The sequence below is a fragment of the Psammomys obesus genome, unplaced genomic scaffold (assembly GCF_907164565.1).
Source record: "Psammomys obesus unplaced genomic scaffold, mPsaObe1.curated_primary_1811, whole genome shotgun sequence".
Classification (NCBI taxonomy): domain Eukaryota; kingdom Metazoa; phylum Chordata; class Mammalia; order Rodentia; family Muridae; genus Psammomys; species Psammomys obesus.
Window position 1 is genome coordinate 10,409,218 of NW_026585691.1, and position 17,637 is coordinate 10,426,854.

General features: G+C 41.8%; 1 protein-coding gene across 1 annotated transcript in view; it reads right to left on the reverse strand.

The window, feature by feature from the left end:
* Unc13c (unc-13 homolog C) overlaps positions 1-17,637 on the reverse strand; it is a 415,893-nt gene that overhangs the window by 149,272 nt on the left and 248,984 nt on the right. Inside the window, exon 17 of the mRNA XM_055598476.1 lies at positions 5,699-5,832. Coding sequence (XP_055454451.1) covers positions 5,699-5,832 — 134 coding nt within the window. The remainder of the gene's footprint in view (positions 1-5,698; positions 5,833-17,637) is intronic.

A 17,637-nucleotide genomic window follows, 5' to 3' on the forward strand; every position in this document is an offset into this window, starting at 1 on the left:
CTGCCAGGGCATTTTATCAGATCAACAGAAATAAAACCAGAACGCTAACTTCGCCATGTAGAAATTATTATGTATTTTTTAAATGTTAAATTTAAACTTATACAATACATAAAATAGTCTCATATTTATGTATATGTGTGTATGTGTATTTAAGTGACTTCTCTTAGATAAACCTAACAATTTCTATATACAAATTAAATTCTCCCATGTAAAAGACACTTCTTTTGCATTTTCAGTGAAGTCTCAGTTTAATTTAATTGATAATTTCTAATAGGGTTGTTTAATGAAGGAAGCAATCCATTCCTCTATTACAGTCTGCCTCCTCTTTTTAATTTGTAGCAATTAATACAGAGCATAAATGTTTTAAACCTTGAGTCTTATGAGGCACAACAATTTAACAAACCAATTTATTATCTAGCAAATATCTTAGTGAAATCAGGAAGACATAATCTGCCAAATTTGATAATTCGGATTCATTAGTCAGAGCAGATAAAATTAGAACCCATCAAGTGTGGAGTTCCGCTGCGGGGTTCAGAGTATGTCTGAAGAAAATTTTCTCATTCTGCTCTGCTCACAGACAGGAGTCTGGCATAGCTGTCCTCTGAGAGGCTCCACCCAGCAGTGGATAGAAACAGATGCAGAGACTCACAGCCAAACATTGGGAGAAACGGAGGGAGTCTTGTTGAAAGGTGGGTAGAAGACAGAAGGACCTGGAGGTGCCAGGGGCTCCACGAGAAGACCAACAGAGCCAATTAACCAGGGCCCAGAGGGGCTTGTAGAGACTGAAGCACCAATCACAGCCCATGCCTAGACTGAACTTAGGCCCCTACACAGATGTAGCAGATGGACAGCTTAGGGTTCATGTGGGTGCCATAGGAAGAAGAGCGGGGGCTGACTCTGACACGGACTCTCTTGCCTGCTTTTCGATCACCTCCCCCCTGGTGGGCAGCCTCACCAGGCCTCAGGTGAAGAGGATGAGCTCAGTTCTCATATGACTTGATGAGCTGGGGTAGTGAGTAGGGGAGGCTCCCCTTTTCTGAGGAATAGGAAAGGAGGGATGGGGAGAGAAGGAGAGAGGGTGGGACTGGGAGGAGAGGAGGGAGGGGGCTAAGATTGGGATGTAAAGTGAATAACTTAATTAAAAAGAAATAAAAAGCTCATTCTTGGGGGAAAAAAAAGGAGCAGACCATGCTCTGTGCAACTGGCAGTCACGTGTGCAAGCTGAAGTTTTTATCATCAGTTGGCATCTGAGAGACATGTAGTTTCCTTCATAATGCAAGTGAAAGAGAATTAGACACACATACACACACAAAACCACTTAAACAGAGCCTGTTGGTAGTTGGTATAATGTTCTTTTGGAATGCATATAATTTATCCTTGTTCATTCAAATGTTGATTTCTCTACCCTACTATCTGGTTTCAATCCAGACATTGCATTGTGATGCTTACTCTAAGCATCATCTGTCTCAAGGTTTTGTAAACATGCCACCATTTGTTCTCTATATTTTCAATTAAACAACCAGCCCCAATGCTGAGCAAGAGAGTTTAGGGTGGGACATCCTGGTCTGGAGAGAAGAGAGAAGGAAATGAGTGGGGGGAGAAGAGGGAGGAGAGAGAATAGGCAGGAGAGGTCTTGGAACCACATGGAGAATTGAACAGGACCTAAGATATGACTAAAAGCAAGTATAATGGGTGAAATCTGAATGGAAGGAAACTATGCAGGCTTGGAGGTTTAGGATGGAGTAACTATTGCTCAGCATTGTGCTCTAGGTTAATTAAATAAATCGCAGTCTCTGTGTGGTGATTTAGTTATACAGCTGTTTAGGATTAACCACTGATTAGCTAAAAAAATATATCGATAGTAAATATTAGTAACCATCAACAAGAGTCTAAGATCCAAGGACCTCCAATGACCACATATAATATATAGACCTAATTTGAATCCTAACTGAAACACACCATACCAAAAAGAGAAGGAAGGAAGAAAGGAAGGAACGAAGGAAGGAAGCAGACACTGACCATATAAGACAATCAGGAGCAGCTGACTACAGGTTGACACAGACTTGGGTGCTGATACTGTTCCTGGCTGCTATATGCTACTGTGGTGAGCCCCAAACTACCAAGACTTCCAGAGGTGGGTACTGACATACAGAGAAGCGGAATCACGTGGTATCTGAGATGAGGTTAAGGTGATTCAGCCAGAAAATGAAAACTCAAGAGCATATGAGAGAAAAAAATGTAACAAAGTTTAATGGTTATTAAATTGAAGTGATGGAGACATGTTCTATTGTGTAGTTATCTGTACTTTTTTTTTGAGGTTTTATTTTGTTTTTTCTTTTTTTAACTTATCTTTTTTTAACTTTTATTAATTACAGTTTATTCACATTGTATCCCCCTGTAGCTCCCTCCTTCCTCCCCTCCCAATCCTACCCTCCTCCCCCTTCTCCACCCATGTCCCTCCCCAAGTCTACTGATAGGAGAGGTCCTCCTCCCCTTTCTTCTGATCCTAGTCTATCAGGTCTCATCAGGACTGGCTGTACTGTCTTCCTCTATGGCCTGGTAAGGCTGCTCCCCCCTCAGGGGGAGGTGATTAAAGAGCAGGTCAATCAGTTCATGTCAGAGACAGTTCCTGTTCCCATTACTACGGAACCCACTTGGACACTGAACTGCCATGGGCTACGTCTGTGCACGGGTTCTAGGTTATCTCCATGCATGGTCCTTAGTTGGAGTATCAGCCTTAGAAAAGACCCCTGGGCCCAGATTTTTTGGTTCTGTTGCTCTCCTTGTGGAGCTCCTGTCCCTCTAGGTCTATCTCCCCCTTCTTTCATAGGATTCCCTGCACTCTGCCCAAAGTTTGGCTCTAAGTCTCAGCATCTGCTCTGATACTCTGCAGGGTAGAGCCTTTCAGAGGCCCTCTGTGGCAGGCTCCTGTCCTGTTTTGTTTTCTCCCTCTTCTGATGTCCATTCTCTTTGCCTTTCTGAATGGGGGAAATTGAGCATCTTATAATATCATGATCATCTTCATAACAATTTTTAAATGTTAAAAGAAGTAATTTAGCAAAGCCGCGTGTGAACACAGAAGTCAGCAGCTTTGACACATTGAATATTATTCTCAGAACAGACCATGTAAATTCTGCATCAGAGCAGCCTATACTCAGTGGTCCCTGCCAGAGAAAATGTAAGCTTTTATTTAAAAAGTAATATACTGGGTTATCCCTCACTCTGAAAATCTAGAAGAACATACTATATTTTTATAAATATGATATATATGTGTAGCGAATGTTTGAAAATTTGGTTTATTTCTGACACTGGATACTCTCTGCTACACAATCTTAAAGTGGAAGAAAATTGACTTACATTTTCACTGAACATAAACTGTGCTGTGGGGAGGGTGCTCGCTCGCTGCTTGCTTTTTATTGCTCTGAGAAAATACCATGACCAAAAGCAACCTGTGGAAGAATGGATTTCCTGGGCCTTGCATGTTCGGATCCTCGTTCATCACTGAGGGAAGCCGAGGCAGGAACTCAAATGGAAGTCGTAGAGAAATGTTGTTAACCACCTTTCTTTCTCTGACTCAGCCTGCTTTCTTACACAACCGAGGACCACCTGCCCAGGGCTGGTACCACCTCCAGTAAGCTGGCCCTTCCCACATCAATAATTAATCAGGAAGATGTTCCCCCAGCCTTGCCTACAGGCCAACAGGATGGAGGCATATTCTCAGCTGAGGTTCCTTATTCCCAGGTGACTCTACCTTGGGCCAAATTAGCAACAAAACTAACCAGCACAGAAGCTAAAGGGAAGACCTACATTGACAGCTGAGATGAGGACTAGTGATGGCTTATGGGATTGTCATCCTAACAGAAGAGAATTAAAGGGCCAATTCTCTACAGTTGGAAAATTTCAGATTATTCTGGTATTAGGAAGAAAAAGATGAGAACAAGGACGAGGTTTAGATAACAAAGAGGAAACAGCAAAAAGGGAAAGTAGATATTCTAGCTATTGCATATAAAAGACGAGGTTACTTTGTTCAGAAATTGGAGGAATCTGAGGCATGAAGGAGATGAATAATTAATAGATGGCAAGATCCTGTTATTGAAGATATCATGCACTTTCGTTGCAGAACACAGGGAAATAAATCTTGAATTGACCAGGAAACTCTTCCTGCTGGCTAGTTTTCATAACTCTGGGAGGATTATACAGGCATCAATGGTCCTGTCCACCACTGGGCCCTGTATATGAAACTGACCTTCTAGGCAAAATGCAGCCCTAGTGCTATAGTGGCAAGGCTCTCCTGATTGGATCTGAGTCACAGGCCCTAGGAGAGAATCTATTGTTATTTTTCTACATGGCCATGTTGTCAATTGCCTTTTAAATATTACATATTTGTGCTGCCCTCAACCTTGGTCAGAGAAGCTTCTTGCTGTAGGGAGTAGTGGTTAGAGCAGAGATGCCTGCCAGTGCCAAGGGCTGAAAATGTCACCATGAGCACTTAGCTGGAGTCGGGACATTCCTACCAACCACAAACGGCAGGGCTAAGGGATCACGGAAGAGGGGGCAGGAAGACAAAGAGCTGGAAACCGGGAGGGTTGCTTTGCAATGCTATCTTGTTGACACGCCATGGCTGTTGTACACATGACCTCACCGGCAGTGGTCGTTACCTGCACGAGGCCTGGATAAGATCAAACCTGTTAGAAATTCCAGCAGGGAGGAGGGGGGAGCTCCCAAGGCCCCATCCCCAACCTGTGGAACTATTGTGTTGCCAGCTGCATGTAGAGGGAGAGTCAGTTCTCTTTACGGATATGTCCACTGGTGGTTTCTTCAAGCCCTAGTCACATTTTTAACTGGATTTAGTGGGCTAAATTTTTTTTTAAATGAATAGGGGCATGGAAGGACGGCTCAGCAGTCAAGAGCAATTGCTGACCATGCAGTGAACCTAGGTTTGGTCCCTAGCACTGACTTGGTTCCAGTTCCAGGGGATCTGATGCTCTCTTCTGGCCCCCACGGGGCACTGCATGCACACAGTGTGTATAACACACTCTCACACACATAAAATGAAACTTTTTTTTTTTTTTGAGACAGGGTTTCTCTGTGTAATATCCCCGGCTGTCTTGGAACTCCCTTTGTAGACCAGGCTGACTTCAAACTCACAGAGATCCCCCTGCCTCTACCTTCTAAGTGCTGAGATTAAAGGTGTGCCCCTACCTGCCTGGCTAAATAACTCTTTAAAAATAAAAATTTTAATAGGTGGGTAGCCAAGAGGGGGGAAAAAAAGGATGAGTCTGGAATACTTTTTCTTGTACTAGAAATTATAATTGAACTGAACTGAACATAAATTATGAGTCAAACTGTCTTGGTCAGTGAAGACAATAAAATTAATGAACCCAGATCTCCACAGTAAGTCTGTGTCATTGTGAAGATGATAATACAGAAGACATGGGAAAGCTTCTGCATTAAGCAATATAAATGAACCAAATCCTGGGAAATATTTGACTCCAACGACAAACAACTATACTCTTTGGAGTTTAAATTTAAAAAAAATGTTTATTACTACTGAATTAATATTTGCTGATAAAATTCTTTCTATGGTTTAATTAAAAAACCTTTCACTGTCATTAGAATACAGGTCATATATGAATTTAGGCGATGCGTTTTTAATGTTGGAGTGAACCCTGCCGGCTTCTCTACCCAGCGTACTTACTGATTGAGAGCAGGGGTGTAAGCAGTCTTATCCTCATCTATGAGCGTGACCATCAGTGTGATCAGCTGTGGCCAGAAGTCCAGGTTCTTGGTGGTCGGCCCCTGGTCTTCCCGAGGGACATCCTGCTTCTTGCTCTGTTGACAAGGCAAGCGACAGGCAAAAGAGGTTAAAGGCCGCTGTAGGGAGTGCGCTGTCCTGTCCAGGAGAGGAGCAGAGGGACGGTTCTGAAAACCTGAGTTGATCATGTGAAGAGGAAGCTAGGGTTCCCTCTCTTCACCAAGTAGGATGAAGCCAGCAGCCAGCCTCCTCTTTCTAATCTCCCCCCCCATTTTTTTTAGGGTTTAGCTTCTGTCGGTCTTTCATTTGGCTCTGGAAGGAAAATCCTCCCTCTGAAGGACACACAACGTTATTATGGAAACTTTCGTTCTTTAATATGGCTTCTCCCACAGACAGAGATCAAAGCTTATGTGTATAAAGGTGGGGGGGGGGTTGGAGGGCAAAACAGGAGAGAGAGAGGGAAGGAAAGAGAAGAGAGAGGGAAGGAGGGAGAGAGAGAGAGGGAGATATTTATCAAGCCTAAATATTTTGTCCAAGGTCATGATGGTAGTAGGTTTAAGGAACTCAAAGCTGCCTGGTTACCGAACAGCCGTAAAACAACTCTACAGTTAACAACTGCTATCTGCTTTGTCTGTAACCCAAATCCTGCCTACAACTTTACCTGATTTACTTCAGTTTTCTAAACCTACCCTTTTCTACCTTTACTTAAGCCACCTTTATTTATTTTTTTTCAGGTTTTCACACTGTCTGAATTCTTGATCATCTCTAGAAGGCAGACATGGCCTGGGATGCTCTGGCTTCACTTTAAGGTTAGGGAGGATAACAGTGATGGTAAATGTTTAATGTACAAACTTCATTTTCAATATACACAACTCTTTCCAATGTACAGGTAAATTATCCTTATTTATTTTACTGGGCATCTTTTCTTAGAGTGCTTATTTTATATTTACTTGTTACATTTAGACAAAAAAAAAATGACCAGGGAAACATAATTTCATCTCAAGAATACAAGTAAGTAAGACATGTGGAATCTATGACTACTTTTTCTAAGTTGTTTTGCTATGTCCAGAATATCTGGAAACCTTGGTTTGTGGCTCAATAAAATAATGTAAATTGTGCATTAGATGTGACATGGCTCAGTCTATTCTGTATTCAGTCACTATGTTTTCTGTTGTGACTAGAAGTTTAACGATCCTGTGTTAAATGGCTATGTGTGTTTATATTTTAATTTTTACCCAGACATATAACTTAACTATGTTTGAATGAGTCATTTCCTTATTACCGTTCTCACTTGAGTGAATACACAGCCCCATAGTATATTTAGTTTGACAACAGGGAGGGAGAATAGAGGAACCCATGGATATGACTCATTAGGTAAGATGAAGCTGTGTGTCTCCAAACACAATATACAGAATTATATGCTTGTGTGTGTGCATGTGTGGGTGATTCCTGTGAAGAAATGGTGCTGTGGCTCAAGTTCAAGACAGTTAAGCAACCAAGAAAGGCTTTGGTAACAAGGTATAGCTATGCTGAAAATATAAAAGACCAGGACAACAAAAGGGGTGAAATATTATAGAAGTGAACCTGGATATTTAAAAAGAAATGAGCTTCAGTATGCAATAAAAACACAAGAAGAGAAATTAATGTAAAGCCAATCACTACATAGCTGTTTTATATGCTGTCTGCAACTTCTCCTCATGTTGACGTGGTTAACTCCTGAGATAAAGAAATCTTAGTTCTAGCACTTTGCAGGTTAAAAATAGGAACCCTGTAATTGGCTTAAGAAATAGGACAGGAAGTTTCAGACACTTGGGCATCTAAGATCCTCATGAAGACCATGGTGGGCAGGCTATTGGATAGGAAAAAGGAGAGCATTCATCCTGGTCTACATTTAGACTAGTCTGAGACATGTCAAGTGTCCTTCTATCTCCAAGGCAACCTGCCATGGTCTTGACATCTGTGGACACAGCCTTCTTGATTTCCTCTCACAGACATGCCGACTTTCCCTTTCTGTCCATTATCTCTTCTGTTTCCAAAAACTGCACAAGAGGAATATCTTCTCAACTCATCTCAAGCTAAAATAAAACACTTATCAGCCTTGAAGATTGAATACACAATGAATAGACCTCATACAAGAGAACTCTGACCCATGGTCTGTGGCAATCACTTCAGACAGCCAAACCACAGCCTCTGTGGCAACCAAGGCAGGCTAGTTAAACTCTGGTGAATGGCTGAAATTCCTCAGAAAGTTATTCCTTGTTCCCAACTCAAGACCAAACAGAGAAAGCCTCGTATGCTCTTCAAATCAGCCACAGGGACAGCCCACTTCTATCAGTGGATTCTCAGCCTCAGTGTCCCTCTGCTAATGTCTTCAGTCATCAACACAGGGCCTTCCAGGTGGTCACTATGGGGAGGCTTTCCCACTTCCCTGCTTGCCTTTGAGTCTTTGCCTAAACACAGTGATGGTGGCTCATTTACTTACTATATATAGAAAGAATTGAATTTCAAGGCAATGTTTTCATTTGCAAGGTCTTCAACTGTGTCCAAATACTAAAAGGCTTGCTTATCATTATCTATAGCCTAACAACATGGGAACAATGTGAGGGCTAGCATACTATCCACTTCCTGTTCTTATCTAAAAACAAAACCCAAAAAGAAAGCACATAGGTAACATGTAAAAATATACAGCCTTCCTTGTTATTTCTTAGTTGTAAAGTCCTAGTTATAGGATTTATAGATACAATAACAATTTATGCATACTAAATATACAAGACTGATTTTTTTGAGCTTGGTATCTCAAGTAAATCTTTCAGGAAGCAAAGTTATTGGTGCCTGTGTGAAATCTCAGCATCTCTTCCAATTTCTTGACTGTCATGGCCATTGAGCACTCATTGGCAGTTTGAAAGTTATATGCACAGTCAAGGGCTAGTGCATTTCCACTCGATTTTCCTCCCGGTTTCAGAGTGCTCCCACTGAACTCCCACACCCTCTCGTGACAAATAGTCCTGCCAAGCGACTAATCTGTATTGTCCATATTGCCATGGCCTTTTCAGTTGCTTTTCCCACTGATGCCGATTAATTCTGCTCAGCTTTGAGGATCACAAGAAACTAGGTCTGGAGTCTATGGGAAAATCTAGAAGGTTCCAGGTTCCACTCTGAGCTCTACACAGACTTCCCGCTCTGTCAACCCAAACAGAGAGCCACTGGACGACACAGCTGGGTCTACAATGACACGAAGATCACCCATCTTGGCAATCTTAAAAGACTAATAATGTTTTAACTGCATTCAAGCAAAATGGCCCAAATCTCTGCTTTCAGTTTGAAGAGGTAAGAATGGTCAATGCAGCAAGATAAGGAACTAGATAAGCCTCCTATGGAGGCTTCTGTGTATGGACAGAAGGGGGTCTTTGAGGTGTTTCAACCTAATGTGAGTCTCTTGGTCACCACAGCAAAGGAGAGTAGGGCCCACTCTTGGTCAGCTCAGAGATGGAGTAGAATCCATACTCATGCATTTTAAGTGAAATCAAGGAGACTTTCCACAAACATACAAAAGAGGAAAAGACACCAAAGTTAAAATCAATGTGAAAGCTGAAGCAAATTATTTTTCTTGCTTCTCCGTGCTGCCCAGCAATTCTTGGCTGATCCCACAGGGCTGAACCTTTCCCTTATTCTCTACCATGCTCCAGTCCTGGAATATTCCACAACATCTACTGTGACTTTCATATCATCTGGCGATCATTTACAAAGGTTCAGCTAGAGTCACGTAAGGTCAGAAAAGCTAGAAAACTAGTCCTTAGTATTCAATGTTTTGGAGAGACTGCTTCATTACTTTTCTTTCCATAGTTAAAAATGTCTTAAGATAGTAGAAGTCAGATATATTTGTTTACCAGCACACAGAGAGATAGATGAAAGTATTTCTTAATAGAACAATGGAGATTTTTGAGAACTATTAAAAAACAGCAGCATCAGTATTTCTCCATTATTTAGAGAATTATTCTTTTTTGCTTTCTATAATCAAACGCACATATATGATCCTTAAATATTTAATAGTGTGTTACCCAGTACAAATGGGGAAATTTTTTTTTAAGCCAATGTGACTGCTGATCTCTATACAATGCCAACTCAACATGGTAACTTTTTTTTTTTTTTTTACAAAGTTGATAGCACGGCTAAAAGTTCCAAAAAGAGTTAATACACACACACACACACACACACACACACACACACACACACACACACATGCATTTACATTTATGTATGTATTTACTTGAAAACATCAATGTTGTGCACCAGAATAAAAAGCTGCTCTTTCCAGTTCTGCAGTCATTTGAACAAAATTCCAGACACATTGAACATGCTCAGAATGAACAAGAAAATCCCGGAAAACGGCAGTTTTGTTCTTATTGTGGTACCCAACATCACTTTTTGGTCTCTTCTCACTTACCACCTGGAGAGAAAGCATACTGAGTCCATTAAAATAGCTCTCATCTGTGCTGGCTGAGAGACATCTCCCTGTAGTATCTTAAAACTCCATAAGCAGGGCCTCATCTGAACACAGCTGTGTTGCCCTTTACCTCTCTTTTTGCCTTTGGCATGATCGCCACATCTCTGAAATTACTTTCAGTGTCTTCACCTTTGATCTACCTACTTCAAAGGTTCTCGCTGCTATTAATCTTTGATGCCACTGTCAAGGTTGCTTTCCTCATCGCCTAGATTTTACTGACACATGGTAAGTACTTAAGCTCTGCCCATTAATGGGAGAGAGCTGGGCAGCTATGCTTAACAAAGCAGAAGGCCTGGGCTCCCCTAACTGGATGGGTAGCCCTTAGCATTCTGTGGGGAAATCTGTTTCTCTTCACCATACTCAAAGCTTAGCCTTCTGGGATAGGATAGGATGCAGTTAACATTCTCACGCTCCCGATCTGTGTCAAAGATGAAATTTAACATCCATACTAGACATGTTTTGGGGAAGCTCTGAGTTCTGTCTCATGCAGAAATATCTTGCCCTGTGAAACAAATCTGCATTGGAAACTGCTGTTGGCCGGTGCTTTTCTAAGCCTGAAGCACTAGGCGGCTACATCTTCGTCACCTGGGTTCATGGTGAAACACACAGTGGCTCTTGTAGCTCTTTGTGGCTGGCCTGTTAAATCCGAGTGACTGAAACTACTGCCAAGAACCTGACTCATCTACAAAACACTGTTCTTATCAAGTCATCATGCTTCACACAGTGGAAGAGTCCACCGCTGGTTAAATCAGGCAAAAAGAGCTCTCATTTTAAAAAAAGTGTGTGCTACAGTCTGCCAGACGCTTGCTAGATTTTGCATTCTGTCACGACAACAGAAGTCTTTGATGTTCACCTTTATACCTGACAAGCTTCTAAATACACACAGGTTCCCTGGTTGTAGGAGGTAGCAGAACGATTTGCTGACTGTTTACACGGCAAATACAATTCTTCAGACTAATACTAGGAATAATCACTGACATCCTCAAATTGCTCACTGGTGCTGGCTGAGATCAACAAAATGGACACACAGGGGCTGCCAATACGGCTTAGTGGTTGAGAGGACTGTGCCGCTCTTGCAGAGGACCAGGGTTCAACTCCTGGCATCCACGTGGTGGCTGACCAATGTCTGCTCCCAGGGATCCAGTAGCATCTTTTGGCCTCCTGCTGCAATTCCTCTATGTGGTACTAGACATATATGCAGGCAAAAATTCACATATACAAGCTTTCTTTCTTCTTTCTTTCTTTCTTTCTTTCTTTCTTTCTTTCTTTCTTTCTTTCTTTCTTTCCTTCCTTCCTTCCTTCCTTCCTTCCTTCCTTCCTTCCTTCCTTCCTTCCTTTCCTTCTTTCCTTCCTTCCTTCCTTCCTTCCTTCCTTCCTTCCTTCCTTCCTTCCTTCCTTCCTTCCTTCCTTTCCTTCTTTCCCTCCTTCCTTCTTTCCTTCCTTCCTTCCCTTTCTTTTCTTTCTCTCTTTCCTTCCTTCTTTCTTTCTTTCTTTCTTTCTTTCTTTCTTTCTTTCTTTCTTTCTTTCTTTCTTTCTTTCTTTTTTTCTTTTTTTCTTTTTTTCTTTCTCTCTTTCTTTCTTGTGTCTTAGGGTTTCTATTGCTGTGATGAAACACAGTGACCAAAAGCAACTTGGGGAGCAAATGGCTTATTTCACTTACTCTTCGGTATCACAGTCCATCATTAAAGGAAGTCAGGAGCGGAACTCAAACAGGGCAGGAAGTTGGAGGCAGATGCTGTGGAGGAGAACTGCTTTCTGCCTTGCTTCCCATGGCTTGCTCAGTCTGTCTTCTTGTAGGACCCAGAACCTCCAGCCCCAGGGATGGCCCCACCCACAGTGGGCTTGGCTTTGCCCCATCAATCACTAATTAAGAAAATGCCCTAAAGGCTTGCTCACAGCTTTTTCTTCCTTTCTTTTCTTTTCTTTTTTTTTTTTTTTCCTTTTTTTGGTCAAAACTAGCCAGCACAGAAAGGAATGATAGTTTTGAGCCCAATACATTAGAGACGATTAAGAGAAACATTCAATTTTTGTGATTTTTAAGCAGGTGAAGGTGGCTGACATGGAGGCTGCTGAGTCATCCCACTGGCTTCTACTACCTTATAATCCTATTGCACTTGCCATAGGGCACATCATTGCATGAACTGGGGTGGGGAGGCACACAGACCTTTAACAACAGTGTCTGTGCGTCATTCTCCCCCCTCTATTAGTTGACCTACAGTCTTATGATCACAGAGATGTGGATACGTGGGACATACGTATAGGCTCTGTTTTTAGGTTCAACCTGGAGATTTCCTGTGCAGCACCCCCTGGAGAAAAGGTGTGTCGATGGCGGGTGTGTTTAAGTGCTTCAGAAGGTGTGATGACAACTTTCAAGACGCCCGAGGTTTCACATTTCTTAGGTTATGCTAAAATCTTCTCTAGCACCCCAAGGCCCATTCCTAGGAATCATGAGGAGGAGGGAGACAATGGACTCCTGAAAGCTGTCCCGTGACCTCCACAGTGGTGTGCATGTTGGCACAGATATGTGCAAATAATAAATGAATGAATGAATATGGCAAAAATCAGATGTAGAGCCCTCATAAATGCAATTCATTCCTTTATGGAGGAGGACTAAGGAGCCTTTTTTTTTTTTTTCTCTCATCCTTTACTCCTTTGACCATGCAAGGATTTGGTGCTGTCTCATGACACTAAATTATTAAACACCAAATCTGCAGGTGTTTTAATTTGGGGGTGTCACAAACAGGTTAAGAGAGCAAATGTTGGAGTACTTACTTGGTAGAAGGTTGATAGAAATATGTGAAGATAAATAAATAAATAAATCTTCATAAATAAGATAAATAAATCTTTATTATTTATACCAACATTTATATTTATATTATATCAAATCTGGAAGAGGCCACATGAGACCTGTCAGGGTCCAGCTAACAGGTATTACTTGCCACTCGCATGAAGGTGCTGTACTAGAGACTGGACCTCAGCTCAGTCCAGTCACAGTAGCCAAAGCCACAGGCCGGAGAGCCGGCATTCGCCTCACTCCTTTGCAAATTATGTAGATCTGAGGACACAATACGCTACAGTTTTAAACCATTGTGCTTTAGGGAGCATTGTAATTCAATAGGTTGACTCACACTGAGCATGACACTGGCAGTATAAACAGGTATGGGGGGCTGAGCGGAAGTAGGCAGACCAAGGGCTTTCTAGGAGAAGGTGAGTGGAATCAGACTTCTTGGTAGAAGCAGGATCAATGGAGAAACAATTTTTTTTTTTATTTGGCTAGGAAAAGTTGATACCTGTCATTGAGTGAAAGGAAGTGGGCAAGGCTTTCTCCTGCAGTTTGTGTGGAAATCCTGGGTAAGCTGCCGACTTTCTCACAGCTGTGTAGAATTATAGGGAGAGAGCAGCTGAAAGGCAAAATGCTCATTTTCCTAAGCAGAAGTCAGAAAAATACAAAGATTCCAGGATTTCCTCGGCCCTAAAAATTATGTATTTACCTCCTCGATTCCTTCAGAAGGCAGGGCTCTCTAGGAAGCATGGCACATCCAAGGTGCTTAACTATGTGGTTATAAGAACAATACGACCTTGTAAGAAATATGGCTCTAACGAACAGCTCGGAGTGGTTCAGAATAGTCAGTGTGTCTGATGTGGTTTATAAGTATCTTCAGTCCATCGACACTTTGCTCTTCGAGTTTTTGTCTAAGATAGGGACTCATCTCAGAAGCACTGAGTGCTGTTTTTATCTAGTGAAATATTCAAAGATATTGGAAATAAACATATCAAGTTTGAACTGAAAGGAACTAAATCTGTATGGTACAGAACATAATAAAACAAAGCACGATAGACTTTTGTCTCTCCAAGCATCTACTGGCAATAAAAAAGCAAGCCAAGTCTTAGACTGTAACAATGAGTCACGGTTAGGGAGCAGGATAGATGACTCAAGGTCATGGCCAAGAGTCTAGAGTATCGAGCCAAGAGTTGGGAGAATGAAACACCACAGAGAGCAGGTACTGGCCCCCATCAAGCTCAGACCATGTGTTACCAGGGACATTTAAGGATTTCTAAAGTCAGGATACTTACGTGACTGTCCCATCTTCCGTCTCCTTCCTTCTCAAATAGAAATAGAAATTGCAGTCCTGTGAGCTGAGTCACCTCACTTACATGGTGTGTGTGTGGTGGGGCACAGTTTGCTCTCTATTTTCTGGCAGCTAAAGGAAGCACACCTGAGACACTGAACACAGGCAGGGGCCCACCCTCTGAGGTTCTATTGTCATCTTGATTGGATCTAGAATCTTCATGCTTGTCTCTACAGTACCTACGGAGAAGCTTAAATTCCTAAAGCCAGCAGAAGTGTTTCCCTGACTTCAGAAGCACCCCCAAAGTTCCCTGCAAGAAAGGGACTCCCATGACCCGCCCAGGCTTCCCTACTCTACTCTCTCCTTTTCTCATTTCAAACCTATTAGAAAACTTAATTCTAATGTAAAGCCCCCTCCACCTTTGATTTGTAATCTAAATGAGTTTAGATTTTTCTTTTTCTTTTTTTTTTGGTTTTGCTCTGCATGTGGTTGTTATTGTTGTTGTTGTTTTAGTGGGTTCTCTTAGCAGAGGCAAGAGACAGGTTCTGTCCACTGTCAAAGAAGAGGCAGGAGGCAAAAGTCTGATTAACTCGGGCCCTGCAACTTTCTGCCAACCACTTTATGGTCAAACTTATTTTGGAAAGGGGAAGTGATATTGAAAACATTGCCTCTGGTGGTGGATGTGCCTACAAACTCATAACAGCTGTGGTGACCTATGTAGGACCTGCACAAGCTCAGACCACATAAAATTCCTGCACCAAGGGGCAGATGGTCTCTAGACCGTCCCCCTCCCCCACCCCCTTAATGGGCAGCTACTGGAAGTTAGCATTACTGTGGCAGTTAGAGTCGCTCTTCTTTGAGGATGCACCACGAACGGGATCCCCACATTCCAGCAGATGCTCCACAGTCACGAGCAAGGGCAGCGCTTACTGGACTTAGCAGGTTATTAAAAATGGACAAACTCACAGGGTCAGGAGGGAGGGTTGTGTGTGTATGAAACTAGAGGAGAAAACCGAGTTAAATGGGATCATATTTTATTACAAAAATGTCTGAAAAAAATTCAAAAAAAATTATGCAAAGAAAATTGATATGAAAAACCTTGCCTTCTGGACATGATGTAGTGGGTATATTCATAAGCTCACAACAGCTGTGGTCACCTGGAAAAGACCTGCACAAGACTAAGCCAGACAAAGTTCTGGCCTAGATGGGGGATCTCCACATACCACCCCTTATAAGTGAGGGTGGTGTAGATAGCTCAGTGGTCCAGCTGCTGTCTAATTTGCATAAGGCCGTGGGTCTCACCTCCAGCATTGCAAAGAATGAAAATAAAAATTCATAATTATCTGAGGTCGTGCATCCTAATAAGCTAGATTTTGCCAGTGGGCAATCAACGTACATCCCAAACACTGTGCTCTACACAATAAGTCCATGTATTTTATATGACAATTAAAAATAATTTAAAATTTAACTAGTAAAATTTGGCATGTTAATGAAGACCCATTTACTTTTTGTAATTAGCTATAACTCACTGGCATTTATAGAAGATTTAGTTTTCTTGTGTTGGTGGGAAATTCTCATACCTGTATCGTGTTGAAATGCTGTCTGAAGGGGAGATTTTTTTCGGAAGGCCAAAAACCCAGGAAGCTATAAATAACTGGAGCACCTACTTGAAAGCCATAAGTAAAAACCTGACAGGATGTCAAGGGAGAAATCAGAATGATTAACTGGAAGGCACCGCATTCCGGTTTCTTCAGAAGTGGACCAAAGCCGAATGGCAGTGTTACAATTCCACGTGAATTAGGCTGGCTCTGCTGGCAGCCGCCATTATGTCAGGACATAATGTCAGGCTGCTGATGTCTGAGGTTTTAGACTTGAAAAGGGCCTGTTTTTTTCCTCTGCAGCTAATGAGAGGTCAGCGTCATCATTATAAGACATTTCTTGATTCTATACAGTGAGCAAAGTCCCTCAGGGTGATCATCGTTCCCAAAGTCGAAGCTGGGCAAAACAGTTACCAGAGCCAGGCTTTGCCGAACTGTTTCTTAATGTCGCAGATGCACAGTTGATGGGTGTTAAGTCAGTGGCCTGGCACAGGCCACTCTGACTCTCTGAGTATCTGAGGATGTGTAACAGGTCGCTGTCACTGCTTTCCCCCCATTTGTGTATAGAACACAGAAAAAATATTATATTGATAAACACACTAAAAAATATTAAATGCTATAAAACCGAGGGGTGGCTCTATACAGTGGGGTGGGCAAGCTCAGCAAATGAAATCATGGATGAGCAGTGTGCTCACAGGAATCAGTTTTCACCTAGTATTAGAAGCAGAGGAGGAGGATATAGTCAATACTAGCGGAAGATTCCTGAGCAGCCAAAGATCTCGGTGAATCAATGTTTATTTCCTTAAAAAAATCAGAAAAAAACGTTTAATGAGAGCCAGATTGGCCTTTACACCACCGTAGCTTTTCCCTTTGCCTCATGCTCAGTGAAATCTCAGGCCCTTTGTGGGCACCTGAACTTGCTCAGTGTCACTTTTCCTCCTTATTTGTTTAATCCTTAGTGATGTATTAAATTAGAAAAATTCTGAGAAACTAAAATCAGAAAAAAAAAAAAAAAACCTGTCAACTTTCCCAACTTGGTAATGTAAATAGACAGGAAGCTGTGTTCCCTCATTCTATGCCTTTAGTAGCCAATAATATATTTTTTTAGACAATAAAATTTTAATCTAGAATTTCCTTTTATATCTAGGAATTCATTGAGGAAACACAAATTTATAGTGCAGTCTTCTTTTTTAAAACTTTAGTATATTTTTAAATTATGTCTATATTATGATGTTGCATATGTGATTGTGTATGTCTGTGGGTATGTTCATGTGCACATGAGTGCAGGTACCCGTGGAGGCCACAAGAGGGCATCAGATGCCCTGGAGCTTGAGTTATAATCAGTTGTTGATGCTGGGAATGGAGCTCAAATCTTCTGTAACAGAAATACACACCCTTACTCTCCAAGTTCGCTTCAGCAGCTCTGGTATATTCTTTCAGTTATGCAGCTTCTTATTAGTGCTGGAACCATTATTTAGGAGTTTAGTGTCACATGGGGTATAGTAATCCAGAGGACCCATCAACAATATAGTTTGTAAATGTGGACCTTGTGCAAGGTTGCAGTACAGAGGCATAAATGGAAAAGGAGTCAGCAAAGGTGATGCTAACATCTGATAATAAAATTTCCAAATTAACTTTATCCCAAATTTGCACTTTAACCTCACATGCATCCAAATGAAAAGGGATGTTGAATGATTCGACAGCTTCCTG